The sequence below is a fragment of the Somniosus microcephalus genome, chromosome 3, assembly GCF_052327205.1.
Source record: "Somniosus microcephalus isolate GS21.2 chromosome 3, FLI_Smic_1.0, whole genome shotgun sequence".
Lineage (NCBI taxonomy): Eukaryota > Metazoa > Chordata > Chondrichthyes > Squaliformes > Somniosidae > Somniosus > Somniosus microcephalus.
This window is the reverse complement of record NC_140989.1, coordinates 301,270,481-301,292,578: the sequence shown is the minus strand read 5'-3', so window position 1 is coordinate 301,292,578 and position 22,098 is coordinate 301,270,481. Positions and strand designations below refer to the sequence as shown.

Genomic DNA, 22,098 nt, shown 5'->3' with positions numbered 1-22,098 from the left:
ATGACTCACACTCAGTGCTTGCTCGCACTAGGACTGGTCTTTTTATACTGTTTGTTTGTTTACAGCCAAATGAGTCACCCCTGCTGATGGATTAGAAAACTGGTTTCCACTGCCTGCTGTGCCAATTTACTCCTACTGCAGTGTAACCTTGTTTTACTCTTCTTAAACCAACAGAATCCCAAATATTTAACTTTTCCCCTTTACTTAAACTGCTTAAGTAATCTTATCAAGAATGATTTAAAGATATGAAATTAAACTGCCAAAATATTATTAATCTGATATTAGTTTCATTTTATATAATTCATTTTGGCTATTGTGAGTCTAAAATTGTGATTAATTTAACGTGTAATTATTTGCAGATTCCCCCCTCATCAATTCAGAGAAAGAATGGGGAGATTGTGTGGACGGTAAGTTTTTCTTAACAAATATATTTGTTACTTTCCAACAATGTTTTTTAAAAACAGTTTAACATTTAAAGAATTACATCAGCGATGCAACTGAGAGAAGAAAGATGAATTATGGGAAAAGAACGCATTATGTTGAAAAAATAAATCACCATTCTTTGTTATTTTACAGTACCATGGGATGGTGCCAATAAGAATCGAAGAGAAAAAAGTTCCGATCTCCTCACAATCCAGTGGATGGCAGTGGCCTGTGCTCCCATTCCGTCTAATCCAGACACGTGACCTGCTCCAAAAAGACTTCCCATTTGTAGCTGAAAATACTCAGTCATTCAGCAACGTGGATCAGGTAGATGTTTTCACTTATTACAACTCCTACATGATTTTACGCTACAGCAGGGATTCACATCTATCCCTAGAATGATTCTTAATTGTACTGTTTCCACCCATTAAGGCAGGAGTTATGACATTTGTTACGCTAGGCATAAAGAAGCCAAAGATCCCCGGTTCTTCTGGTGTACTCCCATGCTGGAAGGACCTTAGGCTGGGACCCAGATACGCTGGGTCCTAGTTTTAAAATAGGCGATTCTTTGGGACATTGGAAGGAGCAGCGTCTCTGTCTGCCTCTTATAAGCCTAGCGGTATACAAAGGGGCAGAGGCAGGGACTCCTATCATAACAAGTTCCCAAGTACCCCGTCTATAGCACAGAAGGGGGCCATTTGGCCCATCATGCCTGTATTGGCCTTTTGAAAGAGCTGTCCAATTTAGTCCCACACCCCAGTTTTTTCCCCATAATCCTGCAAATGAGTCCCCTTCAATAAATGTCCAAATTGCCTTTTGAAAGTTCCCATGGAATCTGCTTCCACCAATCAACACCCGCCAACTCAACAGACTGATCAAGACCTTCGATTCAGACCTTCAAAGCATCCTACGCGCTCTCATCCCACGTACTCCCCGCATGGGAGACTTCTACTGCCTCCCAAAGATACACAAAGCCAACACACCCGGACATCCTATCGTATCAGGCAATGGAACCCTGTGTGAGAACCTCTTTGGATACGTTGAGGGCATCCTGAAACCCATTGTACAGGGAACCCCCAGCTTCTGTCGCGACACTACAGACTTCTTACAGAAACTCAGCACCAACGGACCAGTTGAACCAGGAACACTCCTCGCCACAATGGACATCTCGGCACTCTACACCAGTATCCCCCACGAAGACGGCATCGCTGCGACAGCCTCAGTACTCAACACCAACAACAGCCAATCTCCAGACGCCATCCTACAACTCATCCGCTTCATCCTTGACCACAATGTCTTCACCTTCGACAACCAGTTCTTTACACAAACACACGGAACAGCCATGGGGACCAAATTTGCACCCCAATACGCCAACACCTTCATGCACAAGTTCGAGCAAGACTTCTTCGCTGCACAGGACCTCCAACCAATGCTATACACCAGATACATCGACGACATTTTCTTCCTATGGACCCATGGCGAAGATTCACTGAAAAGACTACACGATAACATCAACAAGTTCCATCCCACCATCAAACTCACCATGGACTACTCCTCAGAATCGGTTTCATTCTTGGACACACGAATCTCCATCAAAGACGGACACCTCAGCACTTCACTCTACCGCAAGCCCACGGACAACCTCACGATGCTCCACTTCGCCAGCTTCCACCCTAACCATGTTAAAGAAGCCATCCCCTATGGACAAGCCCTGCGAATACACAGGGTCTGCTCAGATGAGAAGGAACGCGATGGACACCTACAGATGCTGAAAGACGCCCTCGTAAGAATGGGATATGACGCTCGACTCGTCGATCGACAGTTCCGACGGGCCACAGCGAAAAATCGTATAGACCTCCTCAGAAGACAAACATGGGACACAACCAACAGAGTACCCTTCGTCGTCCAGTACTTCCCCGGAGCAGAGAAACTACGCCATGTTCTTCGCAGCCTTCAACATGTCATCGATGACGACGAACACCTCGCTAAGGCCATCCCCACGCCTCCACTACTCGCCTTCAAACAGCCACCTAACCTCAAACAGACTACCGTTTGCAGCAAATTACCCAGCTTTCAGGAGAACAGCGACCACGACACCACACAACCCTGCCACAGCAACCTCTGCAAGACATGCTGGATCATCAACACAGATACCATCATCACACGTGAGGACACCACCCACCAGGTACATGGTACATACTCATGTGACTCGGCCAACGTTGTCTACCTCATACGTTGCAGGAAAGGATGCCCCGGAGCATGGTACATCGGCGAGACCATGCAGACACTGCGACAACGGATGAACGGACACCGCGCAACAATCGCCAGGCAGGAGTGTTCCCTCCCAGTCGGGGAACACTTCAGCAGTCAAGGACATTCAGCCTCCGATCTTCGGGTAAGCATTCTCCAAGGCGGCCTTCGAGACACACGACAACGCAAAATCGTCGAGCAGAAACTGATAGCCAAGTTCCGCACCCATGAGGACGGCCTGAACCGGGATCTTGGGTTCATGTCACGCTACATGTAACCCCACCTGACGTAGGGTCATCCAGACTCGCGTCGTCGTTGGCTTGTTCTCTCTACACAGATGCGGCCGGACCTGCTGTGATTTCCAGCAAAAAAAATGTTTTTTGTTTTTCACACAGACCCCAGCATCTGCAACATTTGACCCCTTGTGACCCCACCTCATTGTTCTTTGATGTAATGTTTTCCTGACTGACCTGTTTGGACACCATCCACACCTTTGATTGCTGTGATTATCTCTCTGCCGAGGTGTGATAAATGGCAGTTAGAAAGATTACCTGTAAACATCTGACATTATTCTCTGACTATATAAGCTGTGTCTTTATGCATCTCTCCACTTCACCTGACGAAGGAGCAGCGCTCCGAAAGCGTGTGACTTCAAATAAAGCTGTTGGACTATAACCTGGTGTTGTGTGACTTCTTACATTTGTCCACCTCAGTCCAACTCCGGCATCTCCACACCATGACCAACCTTTCAGGCTGCGCGTTCTAGATCTTAACAACCCTCTGTGTGAAAATAGTTCTCCTCATTTCCCCTCTAGTTCTTTTGCCAATTATTTTAATCTATGACCTCTGGTTACTGACCCAGTTGCCAGAGGAAACAGCTTCTCCTTATCTATTCCATCAAAAGCCCCCATAATTTTGAATGCTGTTACTGAATCTCCCTTTAAGCTTCTCTGCCCTAAGGAGAGTTGTCCTCCCTTTCTCATGAAGGCTCAAACAGCTGTGCAGTTCCATTGATGCAACCAGCCCAAAGTACCTTCCACAAGTGATCATTCTTCGTGTGTGAGCCTAGACAGAGTGTTGGCAAACAATACAACCACGGAGTGCATCACAACTGAATCTGATTATGTTCACATCTGATGTCCAAACACTCACAGTTTCCAGTAAGGATCATTAGATAGTGATCAGGATGGGAACCTGACCAATTGTTGCCCCTCCTTAGCCTAGGGGCCCTGTGTCTAATTGTTGTGCCTCACCCCAGTGCCTCAATTGAGATCCGCTAACTCAGAACAGAAGGAGGGATTGAACCTTGTGTGTATTGCTCATTTCCTGCATTCTGTTCTGCATAACCTCAGTGCTTACATTTCTTTAAAAAAAAAGTCACAAAATAAACAGTTTTAGTCGAACTCTAAACATAGGAGAAGTTTTCAATCATTTTTATTTTAAAACTGCAACATATTTGGAACAAATACTATGTTAAACAGCAATTACAATTTTGTGTACTTACAGGACAATCAACAAATGGAATGTCCTTCAGACTGGACCCAGCACAAGAAACATTGTTATCTCCAGAATCCTGAGAGAAATGCAACCTGGGAAGGAGCTGAAATGGCCTGTAGGCAAATGTGAGCAACTTTTGTCAATTGTCAAATAAAGTTTCACTCAGTAAAGCTCATTTCAAAAATCTCCAAGGCATCTATTTAAGGATATCAAGTTTAAGCCAGTAGTAGACAGTAAATGATAGGAAAACCAAGGACAGTTCTGTCAGGAACAATGGGAACTACTTACTAATATGTTTCTAGCAGTAACTGCTTTACTCTGACTGTTCCAGTACTATAGCTGGGGAATGGTCTTTGGCTGAAAGCATGTTGCTGTTGCTATACAAAGTGGTTTCAGTCAATGACGTATGCTGTTTAATTACATTATATGATAAGGCAATAATCTATGTTGTTAAAAGATTCTGATAATATTTCAGACCTGTAATTACTGCAAGATACCACACAAAGACTTCTGTTCATTCAAAATAATTGTCATTTTCCTCTTAATCTTGAGTCAAAAATGTCAGCTAATCTAAGTGATAGTTCCAAAGATTGCAGCAGAATAATGCAAGACTGTTTTACCAACTAAAGGCTGTCTATTGGTATTGTAGTGTTCTATTAAATTTCTAAGAGTAGTGTAAGTACAGTAAATTTCTTAAAAAGTTACACTTTTAAAAAGTAACTAACTCTCCCAAAAATCATTATAATCTTTTAATAAGAGTCCATGGGGGGAAAATTCAGTTGGTTTGCGCCTCCCGTTAGCGCCTTAAGAGGGCGCTAATGGGGCGCAAAGCAACTAGCGCCCGTGCACGGCGATGTTTGTGCCGCTCACGAAATTAACTAGACATTTTGCGGCAGCGCTAAACACTACCGCCATGATCTCCTGCGCCAGTAGATCGTGACGTCAGTCGAGTGTGCAATGCCCCGGTAACGCCCCAGACCAGATATTGAGTGGCGCCCCCTGCCTTACCGCCTGCCGCTAGCAACGACAGGTTGAAGGGAACGTTTTGCAGTCAGGAAGGGACTGGGGGAGCGCTATTTAAAGGCAACTGCTTCCTGCCTTTTTTTGTTGGTGACATTTTTGCACCACGCATTCTGAGAGAGAGAGAGACTTCTGGAGAGATTCAACGCTGTGTGAAGGAGTTTAGGGTACTGAGCATCACTTTGCAGGTTCATTTTGATTTGCCCTTCCTTGTATCGATTTAGAAGAGACTGTGGGGGCTGCGCTCTGAGCTCTTTCCCTGGGCCTCTCCATTGTTCTTTCCAGCAGATTTGATGTACAGGTCTCTCTAGGCCGAGATTCAGGCTGAGATTCAAGGCTGCAATGAGCAGGATGTGGATGGAGAGCAAGATCGACCCTCCCCTTTAAGAACTGGCCGGCACCATTGTATCTGTGTTCTATTGTTGACTGACATCACATGAGCTTCGCCAGTGCTCTGAGGTAGCGCCTCGCTCCTCAGCCTTTGCGCCTTAAGACAGGTGTGTAGCACCTGATTTAGTGCTCCAATCACCTCCGGGGCGATAAAAGCCAAGTTTGCAGGCGGAGGCGATAATTAGCGCCAGGCGCTAATCTTTGCACCCGGCTGATAATTGCGCCCCAATTGGGGCGATACTGAATTTCTCCCCCCATGTCTGCTGCTCCATTTGCTTCTCAACTTTGTCTTTTGTATTTTTTAACCCTTTGGTTAATAGACTAATGTAATTTTCCTGAAATGATCTTTAGTTCATTTCATATTTTACTATATCTGGTAACTGATTAGCCAATTCTTGTCTTAGGTTAAAAGTGCAAGACAACTTAGATTCTAAATAAAGAGGCAAGATCCATAATCCCGGATACCAGCAATGTTTGAAACGCATCGGAGAGAAGATTAGATAAATCATGAATTAGTGATTGAGTGAAGTCAAGTTTGGGGTTTAAAAGCTGATAGATCGTAGAATGACAAAAGACTGCAGAGGGTCAGACCTCCCACAGTTCTGATATCCTTAAAAAGAATAAATTAAAATAGGAGACGGTGTGAAAGGTCTTGATTTCAACACAGTGGGCTAGAATTTCCCAGGGCTGTGGAGGTGGAAATGGAGGCGTGTGGTGTGTTAAAATCACGAAATCGGGGGGGCACAAACCCATCCCACCCACAACCCACCTCCATGCCCGTTTCCCAGGAGGCGGGTACCCGACCTGTGCTGGGAGCCGCCTCCCCGAGACATGAAAGGGATTAGTGCCAATTAACTGCCTGTTAACAGGTAGTTAACAGGCAGTTTTTAGCCTAATCCCTATTTTTATCCCTGAAGTGTGGGCTGCCCGATGGCTCCAAACCACGCCAAGTTAGCAAGGCGGACCGTCGGGCTGAAGGACTTAGAGGGTTCGGGATGTCCGGTGTTCAGGTGAGTGATGGGTGCATGAGTGCAGAAGTAAGTGTGTTTGGTGTGTGTAAAGTGTTTAAATAAGTTTTACTTACCTTTACTTACTAATGTAGGCTTCCTTCCTTCAGGTCTCGGGAGTCCCTCATCTCACCGGCACAGGAAGCAGAATGGCCGCGAGCTGTCAAAAGTTGCAGCCTCTGCTTTCTGTTCTGGAGAGATCTCTAAATCAGCCGGAGAGGAAGGAATTAACTTAGAGTACAGATTATCAGTGTTTGACAGCTTCATAGAGCTGTCAAATGCTGATATTCCATCTGTCAAAAGCTCTTGACAGATGAAATGTCAATCTGTGATGTCACCTGTTGCCGGGTGGCCCTTAATTGGCCTGCTGAGCCCGCTGGGCGGGCTCAACAAGGTCAATCAAGGGAAAATCGAGTGGGTTGGCCACAACTCGATAGAGGCGGGACTACAACCCCAAAAGTGGGAGTCCCACCTCCTACTCGCCTCCATTGATAAAATCCAGCCCAGTGAGTTTAAGGGAGGAGGTAACAATAGCTGTGAAAAAATTAAGTAGCGTGATGTCGGTAGGACATGTCTACTCAAGACAGCTGAAATAAAAGTAGACAAGTAAGTACATCCAGGTGGACAATTACCTTTTAGTTAGGAGGGCATTGTGTGGAATGGAGCTTCTTTTCTTACTTAGATGGATACAGTATTAAGTGTCAGCCCGTGGCTCATTGGTTGCATTCTCTCCTCTGAGTCAGTGGTTGTAGCTTCAAGTCCCACTCAAGAGATTTGAGCACAAAATCTAGGATGACACTCCAGTGCAGTACTGAGGGAGTGTTGCACAGTCAGACGTGCTGTCTTTCGGTTGAGACATTAAATCGAGGCTCAGTCTGCCCCCTCAGGTTGATATAAAAGATCCCATGGCACTATTTTGAAGAAGAGATGGGGAGCTCTCCCTGGTGTCCTGGCCAATATTTATCCCTCAACTAAACTCACTAAAACAGATTATCTGGTCATCATCACATTTCGGTTTGTGGGACCTTGCTGTGCACAGATTGGCTGCCACAGTTCCTACATTACAACAATGCCTACACCTTAGAAGTATTTAATCGACTGTAAAGTGCTTTGGGATGTCCTGAGGTTGTGAAAGGTGCTATATAAATGAAAATCTTTCAAGTCTTTCTGATAGAGTCCAGAATGCAGCATATCCTTGCGGGGAGGTTTGCTAGCACTGTTGGGGGGGGTTTAAACTAACTTGGCAGGGGGATGGGATACAGAGGGGAGCTGAAATAGGGGGGGATGTGCTGCCAATTATAGAGAAAAAAACAAGTCAGCTTGGTAGACAGGGCAAATATATAAGGGCAAGGCTGGATGGCATCTATTTTAATGCAAGGAGTCTTGCAAATAAGGTGGATGAACTGAAGGTGTTGATAAACACATGGGAGTATGATATTGTTGCTATCACGGAGACATGGTTGAGGGAGGGGCAAGACTGGCAGCTCAATATTCCGGGGTACAGAATCTTCAGGCGAGACAGAGGGGGAGGTATAAGAGGAGGGGGTGTCGCAATATTAATTAAGGAGTCAATTACTGCAGTAAGGAGGGATGATATATTAGCAGGGTCCTCTAATGAGGCCATATGGGTGGAGCTTAAAAACAAAAAGGGGGCAAGCACTTTGCTGGGAGTGTACTATAGGCCTCCAAACAGTCAGGGGGAGATAGAGGAACAGATATGTAGGCAAATCTCAGAGAAATGTGCAAATAATAGGGTAATAATAATGGGGGATTTCAACTTCCCCAATATTAACTGGGAGAGTCAGAGTGTGAAAGGCTCAGAGGGTGTAGAATTCTTAAAGTGCATCCAGGAGAGCTTTTTGAGCCAGCATGTAGAAAGTCCTACAAGAGAGGGGGCAGTACTGGACCTAATTCTAGGGAATGTGGCCGGCCAAGTGGAAAAAGTGCTAGTAGGTGAGCACTTTGGTGATAGTGACCATAATATGGTAAGATTTAAGGTGGTCATGGAAAAGGACAGGGATGGGCCGGAAATAAAGGTTCTAAATTGGGGGAAGGCCGATTTTAATAGGATAAGGCAGGATCTGGCCAAAATGGACTGGGATCAGCTACTTGTAGGAAAATCCGCATTGGAGCAATGGGAGGCTTTCAGAAGGGAGATTGAGATCATACAATGGCAACATGTTCCCGTAAAGGTCAAGGGTGGTTCCAAAAACCACAGGGAACCTTGGATGTCAGGGGATATACGAGAATGGATTAGGAAAAAAAGGAGGGCTTTTGGTAGATACAAAAGGCTAAAGACGGAGGAAGCCCTAGAGGAGTACAAAAAGTGCAGGGGGATACTTAAAAAAGAAATTAGGAGATCAAGGAGGGGCCATGAAATAACACTGGCGAGCAAAATAAAGGAAAATCCGAAGATGTTTTATAAGTATATTAAGGGTAAGAGGATAACTAGGGAAAAAATAGGGCCCATTAGGGACAAAAGTGGCAATCTGTGTGTGGAGCCGGAAGATGTAGGAGGGGTTCTAAATGAATTTTTTGCATCTGTTTTCACTATGGAGAAGGACGATGTAGACATAGAAATAGGGCGGGGGGACTGTGATATGCTCAAACATATTAACATCGAGAGGGAGGAGGTATTGGCGGTTTTAGCTGGCCTAAAAATGGATAAATCCCCAGGCCCGGATGAAATGTATCCCAGGCTGCTGTGTGAGGCAAAGGAGGAGATTGCGGGGGCTCTAACACATATATTCAGGACCTCTCTGGTCACAGGGGATGTGCCAGAGGACTGGAGAACCGCTAATGTAGTACCATTATTCAAGAAGGGTAGTAGGGAAAAACCGGGGAACTACAGGCCAGTGAGCCTAACATCAGTGGTAGGAAAATTATTGGAAAAAATCCTGAGGGACAAAATTTGTCTCCACTTGGAGAGGCAAGGATTAATCAGGGATAGTCAACATGGCTTTGTCAAGGGAAGGTCATGTCTGACTAATTTGATTGAATTTTTTGAGGGGGTGACTAGGTGTGTGGATGAGGGTAACGCAGTGGATGTGGTATACATGGATTTCAGTAAGGCCTTCGATAAAGTCCCGCACAGGAGACTGGTCAAGAAGGTAAGAGCCCATGGAATCCAGGGTGCCTTGGCACATTGGATACAAAACTGGCTTAGTGGCAGAAGGCAGAGGGTGATGGTCGAAGGTTGTTTTTGTGACTGGAAGACTGTGGCCAGTGGGGTACCACAGGGATCGGTGCTGGGTCCCTTGCTGTTTGTGGTCTACATTAATGACTTGGATATGAATGTAAAGGGTATGATCAGTAAGTTCGCGGATGATACAAAAATTGGTAGGGTGGTAAATAGCGAGGAGGGTAGCCTCAGTCTGCAGGACGATATAGATGGGTTGGTCAGATGGGCGGAACAGTGGCAAATGGAATTTAACCCGGAAAAGTGCGAGGTGATGCACTTTGGGGGGACTAACAAGGCAAAGGAATACACAATGAATGGAAAGACCCTAGGCAAGACGGAGGGTCAGAGGGATCTGGGCGTGCAAGTACACAGATCCCTGAAGGCGGCGGAACAGGTGGATAAGGTGGTAAAAAAGGCATATGGGATACTTGCCTTCATTAGCCGAGGCATTGAATATAAGAGCAAGGAGGTTATGATGGAGCTGTATAAAACACTGGTTAGGCCACAGCTGGAATACTGTGTGCAGTTCTGGTCGCCACACTACAGGAAGGATGTGATCGCGTTAGAGAGGGTGCAGAGGAGGTTCACCAGGATGTTACCAGGGCTGGAGCGCTTCAGCTATGAAGAGAGACTGGGCAGATTGGGTTTGTTTTCCTTGGAGCAGAGGAGGCTGAGGGGGGACATGATTGAGGTGTACAAAATTATGAGGGGCATAGATAGGATGGATGCTGAGGAGCTTTTTCCCTTAGTAGAGGGGTCAATAACTAGGGGGCATAGATTCAAGGTAAAGGGCGGGAGGTTTAGAGGGGATTTGAGAAAGAACTTTTTCACCCAGAGGGTGGTTGGAGTCTGGAACTCACTGCCTGAAAGGGTTGTGGAGGCAGAAACCCTCACAACATTTAAGAAGCATTTGGATGTGCACTTGAAATGCCATAGCATACAAGGCTACGGGCCAAATGCTGGAATATGGGATTAGATTAGGCAGGGCTTGATGGCCGGCGCGGACACGATGGGCCGAAGGGCCTCTATCCGTGCTGTATTACTCTATGACTCTATGACTCTATGAAGACAATAGTCAATATCGGAATGCAGTTAACATTCTATAGTCTGCAGTCTATCCCTGATAATTCTATTTATCTTAATATTAGTTTTGTTTTTTTAATAATTTTTGCTTTTTATTGGAGTCTAACTATTGTTTATTCTGGCACTGTCACAAAGTGAATTATAAAATTTTCAACTGTTATTTTCTCAACAAAGAGACATTTATCAAAGTTTCCATTTTTTTCTCTGTGCGTAGGTTTCATGCCAACTTAGTCAGTGTACATTCCAAGAAGGAACTGAAATGGCTTTGGAACTTTGCCAGAAAACAGCCATTCTGGATTGGTATGTATATGTGGAGAATTTCAGAAATAGTGATACATAAACTAACAAGACTTTCTTCCGTAGGTTACAATAGTAGTACATTGAAGGGACAGCATTTGAAATTTGTCTTTGGGTTGGCTTTCATCCTTGGCTTAAGATAATATTAGATAGTCTCATGTTGAACATTGAATGTTTGGTTATTTGTTGAAAATTTGAAACATCTGTAGCCAAAGCCATAGATTGAACATTAACCTCTACTATGCAACACACTACACAAATACCTCAGTCTTTATTTTGTAGCACAAGGTACAATCAAAATTGTTCAGTTTATAATGCAGAAAACAGATATCGTTTTCTCAATGTTTTGCTATGCAGAGCATAATTTTCCACTTTAAGCATGATCTCTTCACTTGTCCGATCAAATTAATTTCAGAGTCCACAACAAAGCAGGGCCTCCTTTAAAAGCACAATTATGTTCTAAGGCCACAAAATTTTGGTGGAATGGAAGGGCGGAAGTAGGGCCAAGCAAACACCTGGGAACCAGAAGTGGGTTTGACCACGGCTCCGCTGGGGATCCACCCATTTTGTGCTACATGAAGTTTTACACCTGAAGTGATGACTAGAATAAAATGTGCCCTCAATCTAATGAATGCAGTCATGAAAATTACAGGTTTAGGAGTGGATGGCATCAGCCATCCTAATTTCCATCATTTCCACCTAGATTCCTACTCAGTAATAAATGCTTGTATATCATAGAATGATGGAATCGTAGAATAATACAGCACAGAAGGAGGCCATTCGGCCCATTGAGTCTGTGCCGGCTCTTTCGAAGAGCAATCCAGTTAGTCCCACTCCTCTGCTCTTTCCCCATATCCCTGCATTTTTTTTCTCCTTCAAGTATTTATCCAATTCCCTTTTGAAGGCTACTATTGAATCTGTATCCACCACCCTATCAGGCAGTGCATTCCAAATCCTAGTCACTCGTTGCATAAAAAAGTTTTTCCTCATGTCACCTCTGGTTCTTTTTCCAGTCACCTTAAATCTGTGCCCTCTCATTATCAACCCTTCAGCCATTGGAAACAGTTTCTCTTTGAGCTTCGAACGTCCACCCCACGAGATGCCAGGAGGTGGGGGTCACTGTCTCCGAGGCAGCAGGGGAGTCGTAACCAAAAACAGAGGCAGGGCAAATTGAATCTGCTGTTTGCTGCATCAATGTGTCATTGCTACAACCTCCCATTTCAAGTTTGCAAAAATGAATCAACAATATTAACACTGCGGTGTAGGACGCTTTCTGCTGTTTACAGCGGTTGACTCGGAAATGTCTGGAGTGAGAATAGAAATCGAAACTGAACCAGACAGAAGCGATTACGAGGAAATAGGAACTTACTGCATTATCTGCAGTTTGTAAACCAACAAAGGTATTCATACCCGAAACCTCACGTTCTGCTCTATCACTGCAACATGAAAGATGAGTTAGTCACGGTTTGTGGGTTCAGTTTCCATAAATCTGTGCAAACTTTCCAGATAAATAAATATATAAAATAACACCATGGGAGCATGACTCGGAATTGACGCAATTGAATCGATTGGAAAATTGTTTACTTAGAACAATTTTTGAACTTGCAGCGAGTTTTTAGTCTCAACTCGTCTCTGAAGGAATTTTAGCAAATAATTCAAAATGAATCCTGGGCTTGATTTCATTCCAGTGACTTATAAGATGCTATTTTAGTTTATTGGTGCAATTGGGTGAGATGTGTTGTCTGAAAGGGGAGAGAGAGAGAGGAGGGGGAGAGAGAGAGGGGAGACAGAGGAGGGGGAGGGGAGAGAGAGAGGGGGAGGGGGAGAGAGGAGGCGGGGAGAGAGAGAGGAGGGAGAGACAGAGAGAGGAGGGAGAAGAGAGCGAGGTGGGGAGAGAGAGCAAGGGAGAGGGAGGAGGGGAAGAGAGAGGAGTGGGAGGGAGAGGAGGGGGAGAGAGAAGAGGGGAAGAGAGAGAGGAAGGGGATGGGAGAAGAGGGGAGAGAGAGGAAGGGGTGAGAGAGAGAGGAGGAGAGAAAGAGACAGAGAGGAGGGGAAGAGATGGAGGAGAGGGAGGACGGGGACAGAGAGGAGGGGAGAGAGAGAAGAGGGGAGAGAGAGAGGAGGGGGAGAGAGGATGGAAGAGGGGATGGGAGAGATGAGGAGGGAGAGAGGAGAGGGAGAGGTGGGGAGAGGAAGGTGGGAAGAGAGAGCGAGGGAGAGGGAGGAGGGGGAAGAGAGAGGAGGGGGGAGGGAGAGAAGAGGGGGAGAGAGAAGAGGGGGGAAGAGAGAGAGAGAGGCGGGGAGAGAGAGGAGAGGGAGGATGGAGACAGAGGAGGGGAGAGAGAGAGAAGAGGAGGGGTGAGAGAGAGAAGAGGGGAGAGAGGAAGGGGAGAGAGGGGAAGGGGAGAGGGGGAAGGGGAGAGAGGAAGAGGAGAGGGAGGACAGGGAGAGAGAGGAGGGGAGAGAGAGGAGGGGAGAGAGGGAGGGTGGAGAGAGAAAGAGAGAGAGGGGGAGAGAGAGGCAGAGGAGAGGAAGGTGGGGAGAGAGGAGGGGGAGAGAGAGGAGAGAGGCGAGGGGAGAGGGAGGGGAGAGAGAGAGGGGAGGGGGAGAGAGAGAGAGAGGAGGAGAGAGAGGGGAGAGAGTGAAAGGAGGGGGGAGAGCGAGGGGGAGGAGAGAGAGGGGGAGAGAGAGAGAGAGGAGGAGGGGGAGGAGAGAGGGGGGAGGGAGTGAGGAGAGGGAGAGAGTGAGAGGAGGGGGAGAGAGAGAGAGAGTGGAGGGGAGAGAGAGGCGAGGGGAGAGAGAGAGAGAGGGGAGGGGAGAGGGAGGGGAGAGAGTGAAAGGAGGGGGAGGAGAGCGAGGGGGAGGAGAGAGAGGGAGAGAGAGAGAGAGGAGGAGGGGGAGGAGAGGGGGGGAGGGAGTGAGAGGAGGGGGAGAGAGTGAGAGGAGGGGGAGAGAGAGAGAGAGTGGAGGGGGCAGAGAGAGAGAGAGTGGAGGGGGCAGAGAGAGAGAGAGAGAGGAGGGGAAAGGGAGAGAGGATCGAAGGGAGAGAGAGGATCGGAGTGGAGGGGAGAGGAGGTCAGGAACTCGGCGGGAGAGAATGTCAGGAACTCGAGGGTGGGGTAAAGAGCACGAATAGCAAAGTGGGGATTGGGTAGAATGTGATCCAGGCCTAAAGTGGGGGGATGAGAGCGAGAACATGATCCTGTTGGCAAGACAGATCATGTTCTTCCAACCACACCCTTTTTACACGTGCACCACGTTCTAGCTCTCCTCCCCCTAGATCTGGTTGATTTCTCAGAAGGCTCAGTGTGTGTGTGGCCAGTGATATCATCGGACTGGACAAAATCCAGAAATCATGACACTGGCACTATTCACTTCATACCCAATAAATCTGTTAACAATCCGTGACACACACACAATGCCCCATCTATGGGGGGCGCGGGGATGGGGAGTTCAGGAACTTGGGCGGGGGAGAAGGTCAGGAACTTGGGGGTGGGAGGAAGGTTAATATCTTGTTGGGGAGGCAGGAACTTGTTTGGGGGTGGGAGAAGGTCTTAACCCACGAGTGTGAGCCCTGTCTGTTCTATGTGAGCTTTATTCTGTCTGGAGCCTGGCAGTCAGAATGGCTCGAATTACACTTTGCAAAGTACTTGTTTACTTAGGCAGGCAGGATACAATTACACATTCCAGATAAACTGCTGGGTGTGTCTTGGCCTCCAAGGAGACCAATCAGAAATCAGATCTTGTCCTCCAAGGTGACCAATCAGAAATCTGGTGTTGGAAATAAACACAATCTTTTAATATTATTCCACTTAATTAGCATAGTGGAGGCATAACTAAATGGCCCCGGGTATATTGGACATTCCATTCACTGTTTTTAATTTTAATGGTAGCTGTTGTTAATACAATTCATTTCATGTGTGCGGCAATGTTCCCTCTAATTTTTTTCTTGCCCGGACCCTTTAAATGTGCTGTGCGGCATCTCTTCCAGCGGCAGGAGCTGGTGAGCGGCCTATGTGGGGCCTCGCGATTGGTGCACAACCGCGCACCTTAGGGGGAACATTGGTGTGCGGCCCTCAACAGCTCACCAAAACTTGTTAAGTGTCCCTCCAGCACAAATTATTGCTCACCCCTGGTTTAGTATAACTTCCTGATTTTTGTACACCGTACCTCTATTTACAAAGCCCAGGACCCCATATGCCTTATTAACTGTCTGGTTAACCTGTCCTGCCATCTTCAAAGATTTGTGCACAAGCACCCCCAGGTCTCTCTGTTCTTGCACCACTTTTAAAATTGTACAATTTACTATGTATGGTCTCTCCTCATACTTCCTAACAAAATGTATCCCCTCACACTTCTTTACGTTGAATTCCATCTGCCATGTGTCCACCCATTCCACCAGCCTGTCTTTGTCTTCTTGAAGTCTATTACTACCTTCCTCACTGTTTACTACACTTCCATATTTCGTATCATCTTCAAATTTTGAAATTGTATTCTGTACCCCCAAGTCCAAGTCATTAATGTATATCAAAAACAGCAGTGTTCCTAATACTGAACCTTGGGGAACTCCACAGTATACCTCCCTCCAGCGTGATAAACAGCCATTCACCACTACTTAACAACAGAAAATGCTGGAAACACTCAGCAGGTCAGGCAGCATCCGTGGAGAGAGAAACAGAGTCAACGTTTCAGGTCTGGGACCTGACCTGGACCCAGACCTGAAACATTAACTCTGTTTCTCTCTCCACAGATGCTGCCTGGCCTGCTGAGTGTTTCCAGAATTTTCTGTTGTTATTTCAGATTTCCAGCATCCGCAGTATTTTGCTATTATATTCACCACTACTTTCTGTTTTCTATCCCTTAGCCAATTTTGTATCCATTTTGATGCTACTGCCCCTTTTATCCCATTTGCTTCAATTTTGCTAACAAGCCTAATATGTGGTACTTTATCAAATGCCTTTTGAAAGTCCATATACACATCAGCCGCCCTGCCCTCCTCCACCCTCTCTGTTACCTCATCAAATTCTCAATCAAGTTAGTCAAACATAATTTGCCCTTAACAAATCCATGCTGGCTCTTCTTTATTAGTCCATGCTCGCCCAATGGCTGTTAATTTTCTCCCGGATTATTGTTTCTAAAAGCTTCCCCACCACTGACGTTAAACTGACTGGCCTGTAATTGCCAGCTTTATCCTTCTCCCCTTTTTTGAACAAGGGTGTAACATTTGCAACCCTCCAGTCCTTTGGCACCACCTCTCTATCTAAGGAGGATTGGAAAATTGTGGCCAGCACCTCCGCAATTTCTACCCTTACTTCCCTCAGCAACTTAGAATGCATCCCATCTGGACCAGGTGACTTATCCACTTTGATTACCACCAGCCTGTCTAGTACCTCCTCTTTATCTATTTTATCCAGTATTCCAGCAACTTCCTTGTTTACCATAGCTTTGGAAAAGTTCCCTTCCTTGGTAAACACCGATGCAAAGTATTCATTTAGTACCTCAGCCATGCTTCTGCCTCCACCGATAGTTCTCCATTTTGGTCCCTAATCAAGCCCACCGCTCCTCTGACAACTCTTTTACTGTTAATATGCCTATAGAAGACCTTTGGATTCACTTTTATGTTACCCGCCAATCTATTCTCATATTGTCTCTTTGCCCCTCTTATTTCCTTTTTCACTTCTCCTCTATACTTTTTATATTCAGCCTGATTCTCCCTTGTATCAACAAGCTGACATCTATCATATGCCCCCATTGTCTGCCTTATCCTACTCTCCAACTCCTTCATCATCCAGGGGGCTCTGGCTTTGGTTGCCTTCCCTTTCTCCCTTATAGGAATGTACCTAGACTGTACCTGAACCATCTCCTCTTTAAAGGCCGTCCATTGCTCCATTATATTTTTGCCTGTCAGAATTTGACTCCAATTTACCCAGGCCAGATCCCGCCTCAATTCGCTGAAATTAGCCCTTCTCCAGTTAAGTATTTTTATTCTAGATTGCTCCTTGTCCTTCTCCATAACTAATCTAAACCTTATAACAGGTGTTTCTGCCAGGAACTAATGATTAAGGTGGAAGTAATCTCTTAAAAGGGCAAATGCTAAAGTCATCCAAAACTTCTTTTTTGCTATTACCTTTTTTTACCTTCATCCTTATTGGGGGAGAAATCAGATTGCACATTGGGTGCTACAGGCTTCATTTTGGAATATTTTGGGAGACTCCATTTTGAGAAATGTTATCCATGGCTTTCAAATGGAATGAAGCAGTGTAAAGATTAATGATGATAAAGTGCATAAATGAGTGCCTTGAAAAGTCAATACTTGTAACATAGCTTCTGCAAAAGTATGCTAAAAGTTCTGGTCAATAAATATCATTTAACTCACTGAAGACAGATGTGTAACATGTTCAAATTGTGCCATATTTAGAGTGTAATGTAAATGTTGGCAAGGTAGATTGTATCACTCTTTCTTTTATATTTACTTCAGGCTTAATAGATGAGTCTGGTTCTGGAAAATGGACATGGACAAATGGAAGACCAGTAACCTTTACAAACTGGAAGAAAAATAAATCTTCACTACCGAGAAATGTTCAGCCCAACTGTGCTCTTGTCCAGGGAAAGGGCAAATGGGTGCCCAGGCAGTGCAATGAAAGACAGGAGAGATATATCTGCTGCATTTCTGTATCAAGACGTTAACAAATCCGCCACAAAATAGGTAGCGTTTTTGGGAACATCAGGCCAATCCCATCTGAAATGCGATATTCAGAATCGCTGACTATTTTTAAGTCCAAATAATGATCATATCAGAAGCCTGTACATTCATGCGTTAATAAATTCCTCTCCAGGTATTCTGCTGCTGACATAATTGGCAGCCAGTTACTCGACCAGGGAACACAGCCTCCATTGTTCATGCTCCTGATCAGTCATTCATTATAAAGTAATAAGAATGTATTTTGAATGCATCAGTTATACTTCCATTGTCAATGATAAAACCTGATACGAGCCACAAAGTGAACAAGACATCTAAAAGTGGAAGAATCCTAAAACATTTAACGAATAAGACTAAAAATTAACTTTCAGAAACAGGTAGAATATAAAACAGTGACCTATAATAGAATAAAAGCTTGATTTGAGGCAAGCCCTGTATCGCACTTTAATCAGTAGCGTTTTTTCATCTGTCTAAGGTGCTGCTACCTCTTCTATATAGTTTAATAATCATGACTCAACATGGAGTAAGAATTGCTCTGGTCAGTATGTGTAGCATCGTTGTCAATTTGTTGAGGATTATTCTTTCTAGTTTGGTATTTCCAGTAAAATCATAGACATATTCTAAAGGAATGAGTTTACCACTTCATTAGAATTAACGACCATAGGAAATCTTTACAAGTGTATTTACGATGTTGCTACTCATAGTGATGAAAACAATTCTTAATCCATTTGTGCTATTTCAATACAGTCATCAGCTGGTTGTGACTGGAATTCTCTCCATTCCCTTTACACTATCACTTTACCTCATCATTAATATATACTAAATGATAACCAAGCATTAGGTACATCTTTGTATTAGATGTCCATTACTGTTGGTGTTACAGCTCCTACCAACAATACTTCAGAGCACTGAAAATGAAAGTATGGTATGTGTGAACATATTGCGATTGAGTGCTTTGCTCTTGTGATGAACACAAGTAGCACAATAGTTCCTGATGTCTCATTAAATCAAGATTCATCTCATGGAATTCAATTCCAATTCATTCTTTCTAAAACCTCAAAACTGTGGAACTCCTTACTTCCCTCAGATATACTTTCCTTCTACAATCTACAGACTTTTAAGACTCAGCTTGGCATTACCTATTACTTCTTTATTTATCTAATCTTCTCTCCTATTTTCAAACTTAGTATCCTATACTATGGACTTCAGTCTATCACCTAATTATCTCAATGAATAAAATTAGTAACTTGCACCAATAGTACATTTTTGGCTTTACTGTATTTCATTCTGACAAACACCTTATAATTTTCTTCTAACTTCTCAGTTGTAGGTCTTTAAAATCAACATTGGGCCTAAATTTATGCAATATCCTCTATGTAGTTTAAAAATTCTCACGCATCATGCTATTTCAAAACAGCAACCAGACCAGATTAGCATGCACAAAAGAGTTTCTGTGCATATTATTAAGTGCCTTGTATGCAGTAGTATATTTAAGAATATTACTGTCTCGTGCTTTTAAAAAAAGTTACACAGAAATGTATGCACTGTAGCAAAAGACAGATAAGATTTTTGATTAAAAAAGCTGTTTATAAAAAAAAGTTTTATAAATCCTTATTTAGACTGCATGAGTGATGACATAGTAAACTTTGTAATATGTGCTAGTTCAATTACTGTTCCACAGTGTAACTACATTTCCATTGATATATACAGATGTATGTGGTGGCAGCCTCATGTGTGATGTTTCCAGTCTTAACATAGTAAATAAGATTGCTTCAATTGTCATATTCAAGAAAATATGAATTATTATACCATGAATTATTATGAAATGTTCTGTGGGGTTCATAATGTACCAAAAAGGATTAAACAATTAAAATTAAAAATGCCAAAAATAACTTGCTTGGCTTTAGTTGTAGTCTTTGGTTGGACACAACCATTCTGAAACTTGGAAGAGGACGAATGTACAGGCCATTGTTATAGGGGTATATTTTGTTCCTCTCATGAATAATGGATCAATTGCCCTTTTATATTGTAGAAAATAATCCAAGACAAGATGTGCATTGTTTTGCTTCTGAAATGCTCTATACAATCTGAACCCATTAGTGGCAACAAAAGAAAATTGGCCAACCAGGACACATCTACCATAATTTTCCTTTTCATACTTCTGAAGCACCTACTTTGCTAGTTAATGGATGTTAATGATGATTATTTCCTTCATCCAGCTTTGAAGTATGCAAAGCTTAATGAAATAGAGCAGTGAAGAAGTCCTAAGTGTGTATCATGCAACAAATCATTGAAGGAAGGGGGAAGGCGATCAACGATCAAGAGCCATATTCAAAATGCTTGGTAGTGGGTCACATTATTCCACTCACGTTTGACCACTCCAGTGGGCAAGAAAGTTTATGAGTTGAAAAAGAGCATTAAGGTAAGGCAATAATATCAGCCTGTCTTAATATGGAATTGAAGGATCAATTAAATGGTGTCCTTTTTAACTATAGATAGTTAAATTTATCAATAAAAGAAATGCTGACAACATCACCGTAATGAATACAATGCAGCACGGTGGCATAGTGGTTAGCACTGTTGCCTCACAGCGCCAGGGACCCGGGTTCGAATCCGGCCTCGGGCGACTGTGTGAAGTTTGCACATTCTCCCCGTGTTTGCGTGGGTTTCCTCCGGGTGCTCCGGTTTCCTCCCACAGTCCAAAGATGTGCGGGTTAGGTTGATTGGCTATGATAAATTGACCCTTAGTGTTAGGGGGATTAAATATGTGGGGTTACGGGGATAGGGTGGGATATGTGTTGGTGTAGGGGTTACGGGGATCGGGTGGGATATGTGTCGGTGCAGGCTCGATGGGCCGAAATGGCCTCTATCTGCACTGTGGGGTTTCTGTGAAGTTCTGTGAATGCCAGCTGACACATGAACAGGACTGTCGGAAATCAGCAGGATTTTGAGGTAAAATCGTTAGAGGTTTAATCTGCAAATTTTCCCCTAATATAACAGTAAAGCCTCAACACGTTCTACTTTACATATTAAAATCTATATGTTGTGCTTTTTGACTGTTATATTCACCTACTTTATCTTTAAAGGGTATGAGAAGCCTTCCCTTAAGACTACAAGGATGAAGGAGGATAATAACTCAAAGGGGGCAATTTTAACCTAAAACCCCCCCCCTTTCGGGAAACTGAAAGGATCGGGTGCAACGCTGGTTTTACACACTGCCTGGTTTTAATCTTCATTGAAGTTACTGGAGAGTAATATTGGATGGGGTATAAAACCGGCATTCCACCCAATCCCATGGGCTTCCCGCCCAACGAGTTCGGCTAAAATTACCCCCAATGTCTCTATTTTATTTTCAAATTGATATAAATGGAGGATTTCTCGCTAAATGGCTTTGAAGATTGCATTCTATTTACATAATAAATATATAGGGTCAAAGCACAGACATGTTTTGAACCCAGACAGATGCACAAGCAGGGCATCATCATCTGACCAGCACATCATCTTATGTGGGAGCTGGTGTGTACACCATATAGAGAGATGCAATATAATTGATTAACCCTGTTGCAGCTCTTGGTGGAGCCTTGCTCTCATGTGGGAATCATTGCTCATGTTGCAATTCTCCACTACGCATCATGTTTGCTTTTAAGGGGATAATTTTCCAAGTTAGCACCGCCAGTGGGGAACCTTGCCTGGCAGCTGCACATATCAGAAAATCATTGGCAATGTGCCCCTAATTTTGCAACATGTGCTTCCAGCAGGCAAGGTTGCCCACTGGTGGCACAAATTCAGAAAGTTCAATTTTTTGGCAAGACAATCCTGTGGAGTTGTAGGAAGTCTGATAAAATCTGCAGCCACAATTTCTGGTTTATATATTACTGAAGGGCATATATACCATGAATTGTTAAAAAGATATCAATGAATGAAAACAATGCTCACTTTGTCAAATAATGAATGTAATTCCAGCTCAAACATAAGTCTTTCTTAGTAGCTGTTTCACAAACCCATATATGCCCATTTTAAAAGCCAAAGTATGGAACAGAAAGTGAGTCATTCCAGGACAGCGCAGGAACTAATGCTTGGGGACATCATTTTTGGAAGGCATTAGTCCTAAGGAGGTTAGAGGGGTGCATAAGCCAGTAAGTATATAGGTATAGTAGCCTAAGGATTATGGTACTAGACCAGCAGCCCTGAGTTTGTGGGTTTATAATCCCATTGTGACGTTATGAAATTGTTTTCTTTTAAAACTGGTA

At 44.1% G+C, this 22,098-nt stretch overlaps 1 protein-coding gene across 2 annotated transcripts in view; it reads left to right on the top strand.

The window, feature by feature from the left end:
* Window positions 1–19,740, top strand: part of frem1b (Fras1 related extracellular matrix 1b) — a 295,010-nt gene extending 275,270 nt beyond the window's left edge. For both annotated transcript variants that reach the window (XM_085982850.1, XM_085982849.1), the window contains 5 exons: window positions 360–407; window positions 577–750; window positions 4,180–4,295; window positions 11,066–11,151; window positions 17,627–19,740. In XM_085982850.1, the coding sequence (XP_085838976.1) occupies window positions 360–407; window positions 577–750; window positions 4,180–4,295; window positions 11,066–11,151; window positions 17,627–17,835 (633 nt within the window). In that variant the 3' untranslated portion in view covers window positions 17,836–19,740. The remainder of the gene's footprint in view (window positions 1–359; window positions 408–576; window positions 751–4,179; window positions 4,296–11,065; window positions 11,152–17,626) is intronic.
* Window positions 19,741–22,098: the final 2,358 nt, after the last annotated feature.